General features: G+C 45.1%; 1 protein-coding gene across 1 annotated transcript in view; it reads left to right on the top strand.

Annotated features, from left to right (window-relative positions):
* LOC138526526 (putative gastrointestinal growth factor xP4) overlaps positions 1–13,067 on the top strand; it is a 62,019-nt gene that overhangs the window by 28,391 nt on the left and 20,561 nt on the right. The window contains exons 3-6 of the mRNA XM_069637332.1: positions 929–1,072; positions 4,418–4,561; positions 9,951–10,094; positions 10,935–11,081. Coding sequence (XP_069493433.1) covers positions 929–1,072; positions 4,418–4,561; positions 9,951–10,094; positions 10,935–11,077 — 575 coding nt within the window. The 3' untranslated portion in view covers positions 11,078–11,081. The remainder of the gene's footprint in view (positions 1–928; positions 1,073–4,417; positions 4,562–9,950; positions 10,095–10,934; positions 11,082–13,067) is intronic.

Here is a 13,067-nt window from a genome sequence, read left to right as displayed (position 1 = left end):
GTTTTTGGCTACAATTTTAAACGTAAACCAAACTTCATGAATTTTAGCATTTATTCGCTTTTTGATTATTGTTCGTTCTATTTCAGGTGAAAATGCATATAATTCAAAAATTGCTCTGCTTTGGCATTTCCTACATGTACTTCGATATGTCAATATTTGAATAGCTCATTTGATGTTAATGAATTGTTTAGTTTTCTTTCCTTCTTTTTGTGTATTAAGGGTAATGGATAACATTGATATCTGTATCATTTTAAAAAGTTGTCTAAAGTTTTAATAAACTAAGATTCTGACATCAATTAAACATAAATAAATATGGCTCCCAGTTTTCTGTTTTTACTGATTTTTACATATAAATAGAGACAAAAAATACTCTATTTTACTTGTAAAAACATAAAAAAAAGCAGAATGATTGAGTCTTGATTAGCTCGTCAGGTTGGCAGTTATTCCTTGCAGGCCAATGGAGAAGCTAAACACATTATTTGTTGCTCTTTGAAAATGTTTAAAGGGCACAACCACATGAGGAGCAGCTCCTTGTTTTTAAGGTGACAATGGATCTTGGCTTGATGTCCAAAAACACAGCTTTCAATAACAGGCATCAAAGGGCAACATTTTTTATTTGAATATATGCAGAAAAACGCTAGTTGCAATTTTTTTTAACAGAGCAAATATAAATGTGTATAAATAAAGATAAAATGACAAAAGAAAATATATAGCTAAATACAGGTGGAAATGTTGAAAAATTAGATACCATACAAAGGAGCCTTATTCACAATCAAACACATTCAGCAGGCTCATAATGCTGGCTGCTTCTGAATGTATGTTTGTTTTCCAGAGTGGTAAACTTGCTCTAAACTCTTTCCAGGGGAATGTTGCCTATGTGAATACTTTGCTTGCTCAATGCTTGGGGAATTTGCTTTGTTTTAAACAGATACTGAACAGTGCGCGCTGAGCCTCAAGCAGAGGACAGATTGTGGCTACAGTGGCATCAGTGCTGAAGAGTGCAACAGAAGAGGGTGCTGCTTCGACTCCAGCAGTCCTGGAGGGAACTGGTGCTACTATTCCCGCATACAAGGTAGGGGAGCACATGCCCAGGTGGTTATTTCAGCATTTTTAGTTTTGGCTATAAGGTGGTGCTTCACCACCACCTATAGGCCGAAACTGTTGCAATAGAGTACAGCTAGGGGAAGATGGCATGTGAGGGGGTAAACAATGTTTATAGGTGTTGTTTGGCTATTTACCTTTGACTACCTATTGCCATGCTAATCCATATGGCCATTCCCAGCCATTTCCTTCCCCTCTTCGCCCAAAACACACGCTCCTGGGATCTCTTTGAGCTACCTTTTTTTTTATTAAGCCTTACCATCAAGAATTGTGCTCGAAGTGCCTGACAGCATTTTTCAAAGCAGTCTTCTGAGAGTTAATGACTTAGTTGAAGCTGTGATGGTGTTACTCATGTAATAAACATGTCTTCACCAGGTCTGCCCTCTGTCACTGGATTTATAAGCACTATGTGTGTCATTCACTGACGTCCTGTTAAAAACAAGTATAGGCAAAGCCATCCGTTTTGGATTATGTATATGCATTATTTTGGGATTTGCCATCACTGCTATTATATATCCAGGTGCTTGCACCATTTTCTAGCAGTTACCATGTATGACCAGTTAGCACCATCACGGCAGGGCCTGCCAAATGCCTTTCCAATGTCTACACAAAAGCTACAACTATTGGCATTGGCAATGATTGTTTTCATTGTTTCCAGTACATGGTCATTTGTTCCATGTTACCATAATAGTAGTAGTAAAAGTGACACAATTTGATACTTTGACCGGTCAATGACATCACAGGAAGTGGCATCATATGATTGAACACGATGGCAGGCCTATGCTCTTTTTCATGCGACATTCAAGATGGCGACATGTGGCCCCCAGGGCTACTGCGTAAGGCATTAGGTATTCACAGAAATTACTCTAAGGGCCTGATTCACAGATGCTTTTTTTCAATGGCGCAATGCCATAGGAAAACGCTCTGTGAATCAGGCCCCTGGTCTGCATAAACAATTGCTGTGTATGACCTGCGTGACATTCTTTAGCCTAATAAAAGTGACATTGCCTCTTAGCTTAACAGCACAGGTGAATAGACATTGTAAATGTAATTGTTTTCGGCTGTCTGTTACACTTGACTCCCCCCCCCTTTGTCTCCTCTTTCTTAAAAAGCTGCTGAACAGCGATTTCATCAGGAAAGAGGTCACCTGACTGAAATAATCCTATCCACCTTCCTGCCAGATCTCCAGTGCCCTGCAGTGCTGCCCACACTTCAGGGCCTGACTTTTTATCTTGAACAGGTTCCTACATGGGTATCATGAAAGGGGAGAGGGGGAACGCAAGATACACTGTTCCAGAATTCCCCAAAAATCAGTGGTGTCTGCCCCCCGGTAGGCGGGCACCACATTTCAGCCACATGGACTGCTCAACGGTACCAAGTAGCATGCCTGCAAAGAAAATACAATGCATTCTCAGCACACATTGAAGGGGGCCTTAATAAGGAAAGGGTCAGCCATTTTGGAGACAATGCATCTCCATAATGTTCTGGTCAGAGAAGATCTAGGTGCGGAAAAAGGACAGCTGTAACTCTGTTAGCACTAGCTTACTGCTGCATTACCGCACCACCGTACTACAAATTTAGTGGTATGGTGGAGAATTTTCCTCCATCAAAATGCTGGAGGTAAGGGCCCCATTATGAGTATGGCAGTGCAGGAAAAAGCATTACAGCACTGCCGTACTACAACTTTGGTGGTGAGGTAGAGGACCTTCATGCAGCATAATGCTGGAGGTAAGGGCCACTGTATTACTGCTGCATTACCTCACCGGCAAACTACAACATTGGTGGTAAGGGGGTAGGATTTTCCTGCAGTATGATGCTGGAGGTAAGGGACACTGCATTACCGCCTGTTATACCACAACTTTGGTGGTAAGGGGGAGGGCTTTCCTCCAGCATAATGCTGGAGGTAAGGGCCAATGCATTACTGCCCCGTTATACCACAACTTTGGTGGTAAGGGGGAGGGTTTTCAGCATAATGCTGGAGGTAAGGGCCACTTCATTACCGCCTGTTATACCACAACTTTAGTGGTAAGGGGAAGGGCTTACCTCCAGCATGATGCTGGAGGTAAGGGCCACTGCATTACCACCCTGTTATACCACAACTTTGGTGGTGAGGTGGAGGATTTTCTTCCAGCACAATGCTGGAGGTAAGTCCTCCACCTTTCTGCCCAAAAATTAAAAAATCAGCTGATTTACTGCCAGCAGAATTACCCGCAGCGGTAATTCAGCCAAACTCCCTATGGAGTCTGATGGACTCCAAAAGATGGGGACTTCACCCCCGACCACCAATTGTAATTTTGGTAACTTCGTTTGGGAGCATTTACCACAAAATACCGCCAAACCTGTAATGAAGCCGATAATATCTAAAAGGGAAGAAGAGCGTGTGGTTCTCAACGCAAACTGCAACTACCGCACTCTGTGCGTGCACATGTATTTCTTTTTGAATCATCCCAATGTATTTACCAAAGCGAAAAGCTGAATTAATCAGGCAAATTCACAAATGAACACATTTGCGCAGGCAAAGTGCTACAGGCAGAATTTGTGATTGCATCCTCATAGAAATTGCATGTGCATGGCGATTCACACAGAATCACGCCGACATCATGCACAATGCACGCCCACTACATGTGTGTGCGCAAGTGGGCCTGATTCATAAAAAAACAAATCACGGGGGGAAACTACTAGAAAAATGTAAGACGGAAAGTTAAAAGAGGAAAGGCATATTTTATCAATATTTCTGTGAAGTTTGGGAGAAACGAACCACTTTCAGGGAAAACATTTTTAAAAACGGGTGCCTTTGTTCCCAATCTGAGTTACTGCAGGAAGGAACCGGAACACATTCCTACGAGAGCCAATGCGTGTCATTTCTTATGGAATCCGCATCCCCGCGTGCCTTTGCAGGTGTGTGCGTGTTGGTGAGTGATGAGTGTCTGTCATTTGCATTCGCGTCGCCATTTCCCCTCCTCCAGTCCCTCAGAGGTCCGTAAAGTCGCAGGCCTGCGGGACTGCACCACGCATCATTACAGCGCAAACTACGGACACGCAATTTCAATGCAACCAGTCACAATAGCTGGTTTCTCTTTTTTTCTGGACCAGGTGCAATTTGCCCAGTAGCAATTTGCAATTTGCTACTTGAAAATAAGGTAACAATGTGAAGGCTATTTGTTTGTCAATTGGTTAAATGATGCCTGTCGGGGACCATCTTTGCAACAGTTAGAAGCATGAAGAGAGGAGCAGACCTTTGCTGGCTTTACAGATGGCTACAGAAATCACAGGCCTCCCTGTTCAGAGATTTACAAATGTACTTTGTTTGAAACAGATAAGAACCAGTGTGTGCTGACACCGACCCAGCGACGAGAGTGCGGCTACAAGGGGATCAGTGCCAAGGAGTGCAACTCAAAGGGCTGCTGCTTCGACTCCAGCATCCCGGAGGTGATCTGGTGCTACTTCTCCAAGGAGCAAGGTATACAGGCGATTCTTCTCCAAGGAGAAAGATATATAGGCGCTACTTCTCCAAGGAGCAAGGTATACAGGCGATTCTTCTCCTAGGAGAAAGATATATAGGTGCTACTTCTCCAAGGAGCAAGGTATATAGGCGCTTCTTCTCCAAGCAGCAAGGTATATAAGTGCTACTTCTCCAAGGAGCAAGGTATATAGGCTCTACTTCTCCAGGGAGCAAGGTATATAGGTGCTTCTTCTCCAAGCAGCAAGGTATATAGGCGCTACGTCTCCAAGGAGCATGGTATATAGGCTCTGATGGAACCTTCTTTAGAAAGTACCGAACTCATAGCGATCAGATTCGTCAGGGGTGCCTGGTCAATGGGCTAGGGACAAACATACCAGAATTGCATTCTGGAACAACAGAACACCTCACATTCTATGATTGCAAAGCGACTGAACACTACTCAGTTCAGTACCTCTATACCATCACATACTGAGTGCACAAGGGACAACTGGTTCCTGGGTTCCCCCTCCTATAAATACAACTAAGCAGACCTTATTCTAGCCAAGACTCTTTGACCTAGCAAGCCCCCATGAGTATAGGACCTGCGTTTGACAATCCCTCCCCCTAACTAACACGCTCACCATTCCACTTTCCACCTTACATTATACACATCAGCTCCCTATCCCCATCCCGAGATGCCTGCTACTTCTCCTTGACCTGCCTCAGACCAGCGACACCCAAACGCTACACTTCTCCGACCAACCTACCCCCTACAGTCCTCCAGCAATTCCCAAGCCCATCCTCACTATGAGGGCAGACCTCACTAGGAATGACCCAGACAAGATGCCCTCGCTTGGGAGCCCATCCCGAATACGCATACCCAAAGGGCCTTGATCACTACCCACCTAGAGACAGATCAGCACAGGAGAAACCAGTTCTTCCAATCCTCCTTCATCAACACATTAGGTTTTGCATTTGGCCACTCCCTCTCCTCTCGCTAACTTCCCTCATCTCTTACAGAACATTGTGCAAAGAGGCAACCACATTAGCAAAGACTGTGCTCTTCAAGATATTGCATTACATCACAACTGCATTTGGGAACTCCTCTAACTGTGCTCATTGTACAATGACTGCTTCAGATCGAAAATGTGTATTCCAAATAAATGCAACACTGGTGGCCATATGGTTTAAGAACCAATGCGGACACACATATATTCCTGCAGTAACGTTGAAGCAAATGCTCAGAGCTTTTCCTTTTTTATTGTATCCATTATTCTAAGGCTTTTGGATCTAGTCAGGCTTTTACTAGTTTTGGTTGTAAAATCGTTTAGTAATTTGATGTGTGGACCTTTCCAGGGATTCTTATTTCTGTAGTTAGATGTTCATAGATGTATCAGAACAGGGAAGTGTTTCTTTGGGAAACCTTTATTATTATCTTTATATATGCTCTTATGTATATTTGTATTTGGGGGTATTTAGTACAAAGCAACATAGCCTGGTACCAGTAATGTGTGGTTAAGAGAGGTTGATGGAAGGGGAGGTTACATGTTATAGTATCTTGGATATCCCACACCAATGGGCTGTACGCAGCTAGGAGTAGAGGGTCCTGAGTGACCCCCTAGACATTGCCTGAAGAGCACTTTCTTAAGTTCCTTTCTGAACTGCAGGAGCAGTGGAGTGGCCCTGATTGAGACAGGGGTGGTGTTCCATAGGCTGGGGCATAGCAAGAGAAGGCCTGTTTCCTGGTTTAGTCTTTGAGTGCCGCTTCATTTTCAAGCCTTCCAGTGGTCTGGTTCCTAGAGGGGAACATCTCCCTTAAGCTTGCAGTTGTTGTGGCTAGCTAGGTTGGTGTTCAGGCAATTGTCTTTGATGATATTGGTTCAACCCAGATGGCGATTCTCTCAACTTCTGGACACTTTTCTTTTAGCAGATCGAGTTACAAAGTATTGCACAGATTATTTTGCTACTATGTTTGACCTCATTCTCACATGGCTAGTAAAATATTTGTTAAGTAGGTATTTGGAGTTTCTTAAAGAGTTTTATATGGTCGTGACTTGGTTTATCTGAAAGCTTACCTGAACACTCCATGTCATCAGGGGCACCGTGCCCCAGTCCTGATCTTTCATCGTTCCATCAGATGTATTTTGGGAGATGTAGTTTTGGGTCATTTTAAATGAAGAGAGTTGACTAAATTAAAGCTAATGCCTAGGACTTGACCAGAGCCCCCAGTAACACGGGGAAAAGGTCCTATGATTTGCAATGTAGGGTGTGTATGTGTTTGGTACTAGCAGTCTCTAATTGGGTACTTCCCTATTTATGTTATCGGGGGACCAGTACAACTGTGGGAAGATTATAAAGTATGTACAAAAAAGAAGTGAATTGGTTACCCCTCCCTTCGTCCACTCTACTGGTATCAGCCAACACCTTTATACTGTGTATAATTATAATTTATCACTGTATAACAACAGTTATTTCAAAATGTATTTACTCAATTCTTAAAACAAAACGTGGGTAAAAAACAGATTTATTTGATTATAGATTATAAACCAAAAAAGTACTGTTTGACTTCTTTTTGTACATCAGAGTCATGTATTTCTGGTGGGGTTAGTACGTGGCTTACATTCTTGTACAACGCACATGGTGTTTTTCAATTGGTCATGCAGAGCAAAAAACAGGCAGACGCCTTATTCTTCAGGACACTTCTTATTTTTAGATAGTGACATTAGAAGACAAAGTCATACAAAGAGTCCTAAGAAAATGTTTTGTTAGAGACCCCGAGAGTCTGGACTCCAAGGTGAATGAGGCTCTTGAGTCAGGCCTCAGAGATGGTCGACATATGTTTCGGCCCCTGTGTCTGTTGGGAGTGGGGGGTACTTGTATTAATCCTGTCTGTGCGGCTATTATCTTCTTTTAGACGGGCCATTCTACCTTAAAGCCACCCTTAAAGGCTTTAGTTCGCTTTTTATGTGTATACTGATTGTTATACCCAGTGGCGGCTGGTGAATATTTAAATTGGAGGGGCTTAAATATTTCCCACAATATGTCAAAGTGACAAAGCAGAGCAAAGGATCCTAAACCAACCAATGGCAGACTGGGACCCCCACCACCCCAGCCCCACCGTCGCCGAGATTTTATTTTAAATAATGGTTTAATATTGTGCCTTTTACATCACACGTTCTATAAAAATGGCATAAAAAGACAGTTTGAAATTGAAATTGTAGGGTCACTCATGAAAAAATCAAGTCGATGCAAGTAACCAACAGTGCGCAGGAGGCTTTCTCAAAGCATATTCATGATGCCTTTGTCCCCAATACATGCCACTATGAAAGCATCTTCACCCTGGCTGTGCCAATACATTTCCATGCTGCCTGCACCAATATATACAAGTATTCCATGTAAGAACAAACTCATGATTGCTATGTACATAATGCCGTTAATGATATCATAATAACACATTTCAATGCTGGTTCTGGCAAAATATGGCAGTATCCCCATGTAAGAACATATCCCTGTTAGCTTTTCCATTAAAAATACCATGCCACAATATGAAAACATGTCCATGCTGGCTGCACCAAGGTAGGCCAGTTTAGTCGCATAATAACACTTATGTTTGCTGTAATCTTGATGCCCAGAAGAAATGGCATGCCACAGTAATAAATTATGGCCGGACTAGCTGCACCAAAATATGCCAGTGACAAAAAAAGTCCAGCCTAGCCAGGAAATATCACATATCATGCTTGCTTTATAATAGATGCCCAACAAACACTTGCATTCCAAAGTAAGAAATACCTACACTGGCTACATCAAAATGCCATTCTAGCCACATAATAACACATAGCGTGCTTGCTTTATCATAGATAGCCAGTAAAAAATGTCATGTCAAAGTATAAAATAGTTAGACTGACTGCACCAAAATGCCAGTCTAGCTTCTTAATAACCATTATAACGCAAACACTTTCATTCTTACTTTATCATAGTTGCTGAATAAAACACATGCCATGCCAAAGAAAAAGTTATACTGGCTGCACCAAAATGCCAGTTTAGCCACATAATAACACATATCATGCTTGCTTTATCAAAGATGCTGCGAAGAAAATGCCACGCCAAAGTAAGAAATGGATACAATGGCTGCACCAAAATTCCAGTGTATCCACAAATATCATGATATCATGTCGCAGATGCCCAGAAAAAAATGCTATGCCATAGTAAGAAATAATAGCAAGAATGGCTGCACCAAAAGGGCATTTTAGTGAGCTAATAACACTAATCAGGCTTACTTTATCTATAGGTGCCCAATAAAAAATGCCATGCTGCAGTAAGAAATACCTAGATTGGCTGAACCAAAATGCCAGTTGTAAAAACATGCATGCTTGCTTATTAATAGATGCCCATTAAAAATGCCATGTTGAAGTCCCTCTCAATCCCCCTCACCCCTGCACGAACACCGGGAAAAAACACCTGCCAGTACAAACACAAGCACGCAAAAAAGCAACATTCAGATACCTGGTCATTCACACAGAGCATTCATTCGCTCATTCACTCTCGCTTACTTACATATACACAAACACACATACATTAAAGTACACCTCTTAATCTTACCTTCTGCCCCGTCTGTATACTGCTTACCAACAGTGCCTCCCAAAAGAAATCCGGCTCCCGCAGCATGAACAGAAACCAGGATACAAAGAACACTTAGTTGGTTCAAGCTGGCGTGCTTCTGATGCACTACCCCAGGCAGCTTGAATGTGCAGGGAGGCGCAGGATTGCCCCATACACTCATTCAGAGGTGGAATTCCCCAGCCTGCTCCCTAATGGGCATGCAGGGTTTGGTAAGCAAGGGCAATGGGCATGCAGGCCTTGGCCCATTGGAAATGCACACTGGGGAACAAAACTAATCAAATGCAAGCGTAGATCTTAGATAAATCCTGCTTTTTGCAATGTGCAGTACTATCAACAAATATCATCATGACATGCTATTTGGCCAACCTCATGCACAAGTATTTAAAAACAATATCAGGTCGCTTAATACATGAACGTTATGTTGGGTCACTGAGACTGGCATATTTCTTTATGTTTTTCACACTACTCTATACTGTCAAAGTGTTTGCCGCTCTGCCCTGAAATATCATCCAAGAAAATTGCAACATTTTGTGAATGAAGAAAACATTGATGACTGCGTGTATCTTCCTTCGTTGCCCGCATGTTGGCGCCGATAGAAACACAGAGGTTGACATTATGAAAGGAGAGTCAGACAATCAGCCAGCCCATATCAGTGACGATTTACAATACACATGTTACATTTCTATGTATCTGTTGAATCTGGCGCGTCCCTTTTTTAAATGCACGAGTAACCGTTGAAGGTTGTCGTGAAGCGTAGATAAAGCTTCTTCTGTCCTTCCTTTAACAGATAAAAGGCAATGTGCCCTGCAACCGAAACAAAGAACGGACTGCGGGTTCCGAGGCATCGCGGCCGAGGAGTGCTTATCGCGAGGCTGTTGCTATGATTCAAGCCACCCGGAGGAGATCTGGTGCTACTATTCCATAGCACATGGTATGTTGATAATGCCTACTCCAGTAGCGTGCCCAATTCAGTGTTGCATAAGGAGGAAGGGGACATTTCTCGAACATCTGTTCTAAGACACGTGAGAAATTGTCCAGATAATTAAACATTATAATGTGAGCAGGATACAGAGGGGTACAGAGGAGGGATGCAGCTGTAGGGGTGGCAGGGAGGAGAGCAACTCACTCCTGTCTAGCCATATAAAAACAGTCACTATGTTGGCATGACAAGTTTTGTTAATTGTCTAGACTGGACTGCATTGCTGCTGCCAGTCTGGTTACATGTCCTTCCTCTTGCATGGCATTTATGATAAAGCAAGCATGATAAGTGTTATTAGGTGGCTACAGTGGTATTTGGTGCAGTCTTGCTATTTTGTACTGTGTTATAACATTTATTACTGGGCATTTATGATAAATCAAGCATGATAAGGGTTATTACTTTGCGAGGCTGGCATTTTGTTGCCACCACTTTAGTCGTTTTTTACTGTAGGATGTCATTTGGTTCTGGTTATTTATGATGAAAGCATGTTAAGTGTTATTCTGTGGCTAGACTGGCATTTGGGTGGTTCCAGTCCCTCCATATTGTACCGTGGTATGGCATTTGTACTGCTGTGCGCACCCATTCACCAAAGGGAACTTTTCAGAAACATTAGCAAAGGTCACCTTTAGCACCCTTGAAAGGCGCTAGCTTTGCTCAGGCTCACTTTTGTCTGGACTTCTGGGAAGTTACTGATGAACCCGCCCTAGAACCTGGTAATTGACACTTTATATGTCTTCGTACAAATGCAACGCAACATTTTTTAATGTGTACACATATTTTGCTTTTTGTCAGTTCTGCGTAAATGTTTAATGAAACCAAGAGAAAGAAAAGAATGTGGGTTTCCAACCATCAGCTCAGAGGAATGCCACAGAAGAGGCTGCTGCTTTGATTCCAGTATCCCCGAAATCCCCTGGTGTTTCCATCACAGAACATGAAATGGTAATGTATTATTCCATCTTTGTGAGTCTTTTACATTGAGGGTGCCTCAGTTATGAGTGCTGTGTGAAACTAGGCAATGCCAAATGTCCTGGCTCTGGTATTGCTTCTCTTGGTACGTATTATGTGACCAACGGAAGGTATCTCAGTGTGTTCCCAATGTCCTCAGTTCACTAACTGTACATAAACCAATTGATGTTATAGTGGGCTATCAGTACATGGATATTAACGAAGTTCAGGAGTTCACTCAAAGGAACAATGTATGTGGTTTGTGACATTTATTTCATGTTTTTATTATAATTCACATACGCGGACATTCATTGTTTGTACCAAATCCCAGCCCTGCTTCCCCTCCAGGACCAACTCCTAGCCCTGCTTCCCTCCAATCTTAACTCCCAAACCTGCTTCCCCTCCAGTACCAACTCCCAGCCCTGCTTCCCCTCCAGTACCAACTCTCATGCCTGCTCCCCCCTCCAGTACCATCTCCCAGCCCTGCTTCCCCTCCAGTACCAACTCCCAGCCCTGCTTCCCCTCCAGTCCCAACTCCCATCCCTGCTCCCCCTCCAGTACCATCTCCCAGCCCTGCTTCCCCTCCAGTACCAACTCCCAGCCCTGCTTCCCCTCCAGTACCAACTTCCAGCCCTGCTTCCCCTCCAGTACCAACTCCCAGCACTGCTTCCCCTCCAGTACCAACTCCCAGCACTGCTTCCCCTCCAGTCCCAACTCCCATCCCTGCTCCCCCTCCAGTACCATCTCCCAGCCCTGCTTCCCCTCCAGTACCAACTCCCAGCCCTGCTTCCCCTCCAGTAACAACTCCCAGCCCTGCTTCCCCTCCAGTACCATCTCCCAGCCCTGCTTCCCCTCCAGTACCATCTCCCAGCCCTGCTTCCCCTCCAGTACCATCTCCCAGCCCTGCTTCCCCTCCAGTACCAACTCCCATCCCTGCTTCCCCTCCAGTACCAACTCCCAGCCCTGCTTCCCCTCCAGTACCAACTCCCAGCCCTGCTTCCCCTCCAGTACCATCTCCCAGCCCTGCTTCCCCTCCAGTACCAACTCCCAGCCCTGCTTCCCCTCCAGTAGCAACTCCCAGCCCTGCTTCCCCTCCAGTACCATCTCCCAGCCCTGCTTCCCCTCCAGTACCAACTCCCAGCCCTGCTTCCCCTTCAGTACCAACTCCCAGCCCTGCTTCCCCTCCAGTACCATCTCCCAGCCCTGCTTCCCCTCCAGTACCAACTCCCCGCCCTGCTTCCCTTCCAGTACCAACTCCTAGCCTTGCTTCCCCTCCAATCTTAACTCCCAAACCTGCTTCCCCTCCAGTACCATCTCCCAGCCCTGCTTCCCCTCCAGTACCATCTCCCAGCCCTGCTACCCCTCCAGTACCAACTCCCAGCCCTGCTTCCCCTCCAGTACCATCTCCCAGCCCTGCTTCCCCTCCAGTCTTAACTCCCAAACCTGCTTCCCCTTCAGTACCAACTCCCAGCCCTGCTTCCCCTCCAGTACCAACTCCCATGCCTGCTCCCCCCTCCAGTACCATCTCCCAGCCCTGCTTCCCCTCCAGTACCAACTCCCAGCCCTGCTTCCCCTCCAGTCCCAACTCCCATCCCTGCTCCCCCTCCAGTACCATCTCCCAGCCCTGCTTCCCCTCCAGTACCAACTGCCAGCCCTGCTTCCCCTCCAGTCGCAACTCCCATCCCTGCTCCCCCTCCAGTACCATCTCCCAGCCCTGCTTCCCCTCCAGTACCAACCCCCAGCCCTGCTTCCCCTCCAGTACCAACTCCCAGCCCTGCTTCCCCTCCAGTACCAACTCCCAGCCCCCCTTCCCCTCCATTACCAACTCCCAGCCCTGCTTCCCCTCCAGTCCCAACTCCCATCCCTGCTCCCCCTCCAGTACCATCTCCCAGCCCTGCTTGCCCTCCAGTACCAACTCCCAGCCCTGCTTCCCCTCCAGTAGCAACTCCCAGCCCTGCTTCCCCTCCAGTACCATCTCCC

The sequence above is a fragment of the Ambystoma mexicanum genome, chromosome 7p, assembly GCF_040938575.1.
Source record: "Ambystoma mexicanum isolate Mex_15411 chromosome 7p, UKY_AmexF1_1, whole genome shotgun sequence".
Taxonomy (NCBI): Eukaryota; Metazoa; Chordata; class Amphibia; order Caudata; family Ambystomatidae; genus Ambystoma; species Ambystoma mexicanum.
This window is presented reverse-complemented; position numbering and strand designations above follow the sequence as displayed.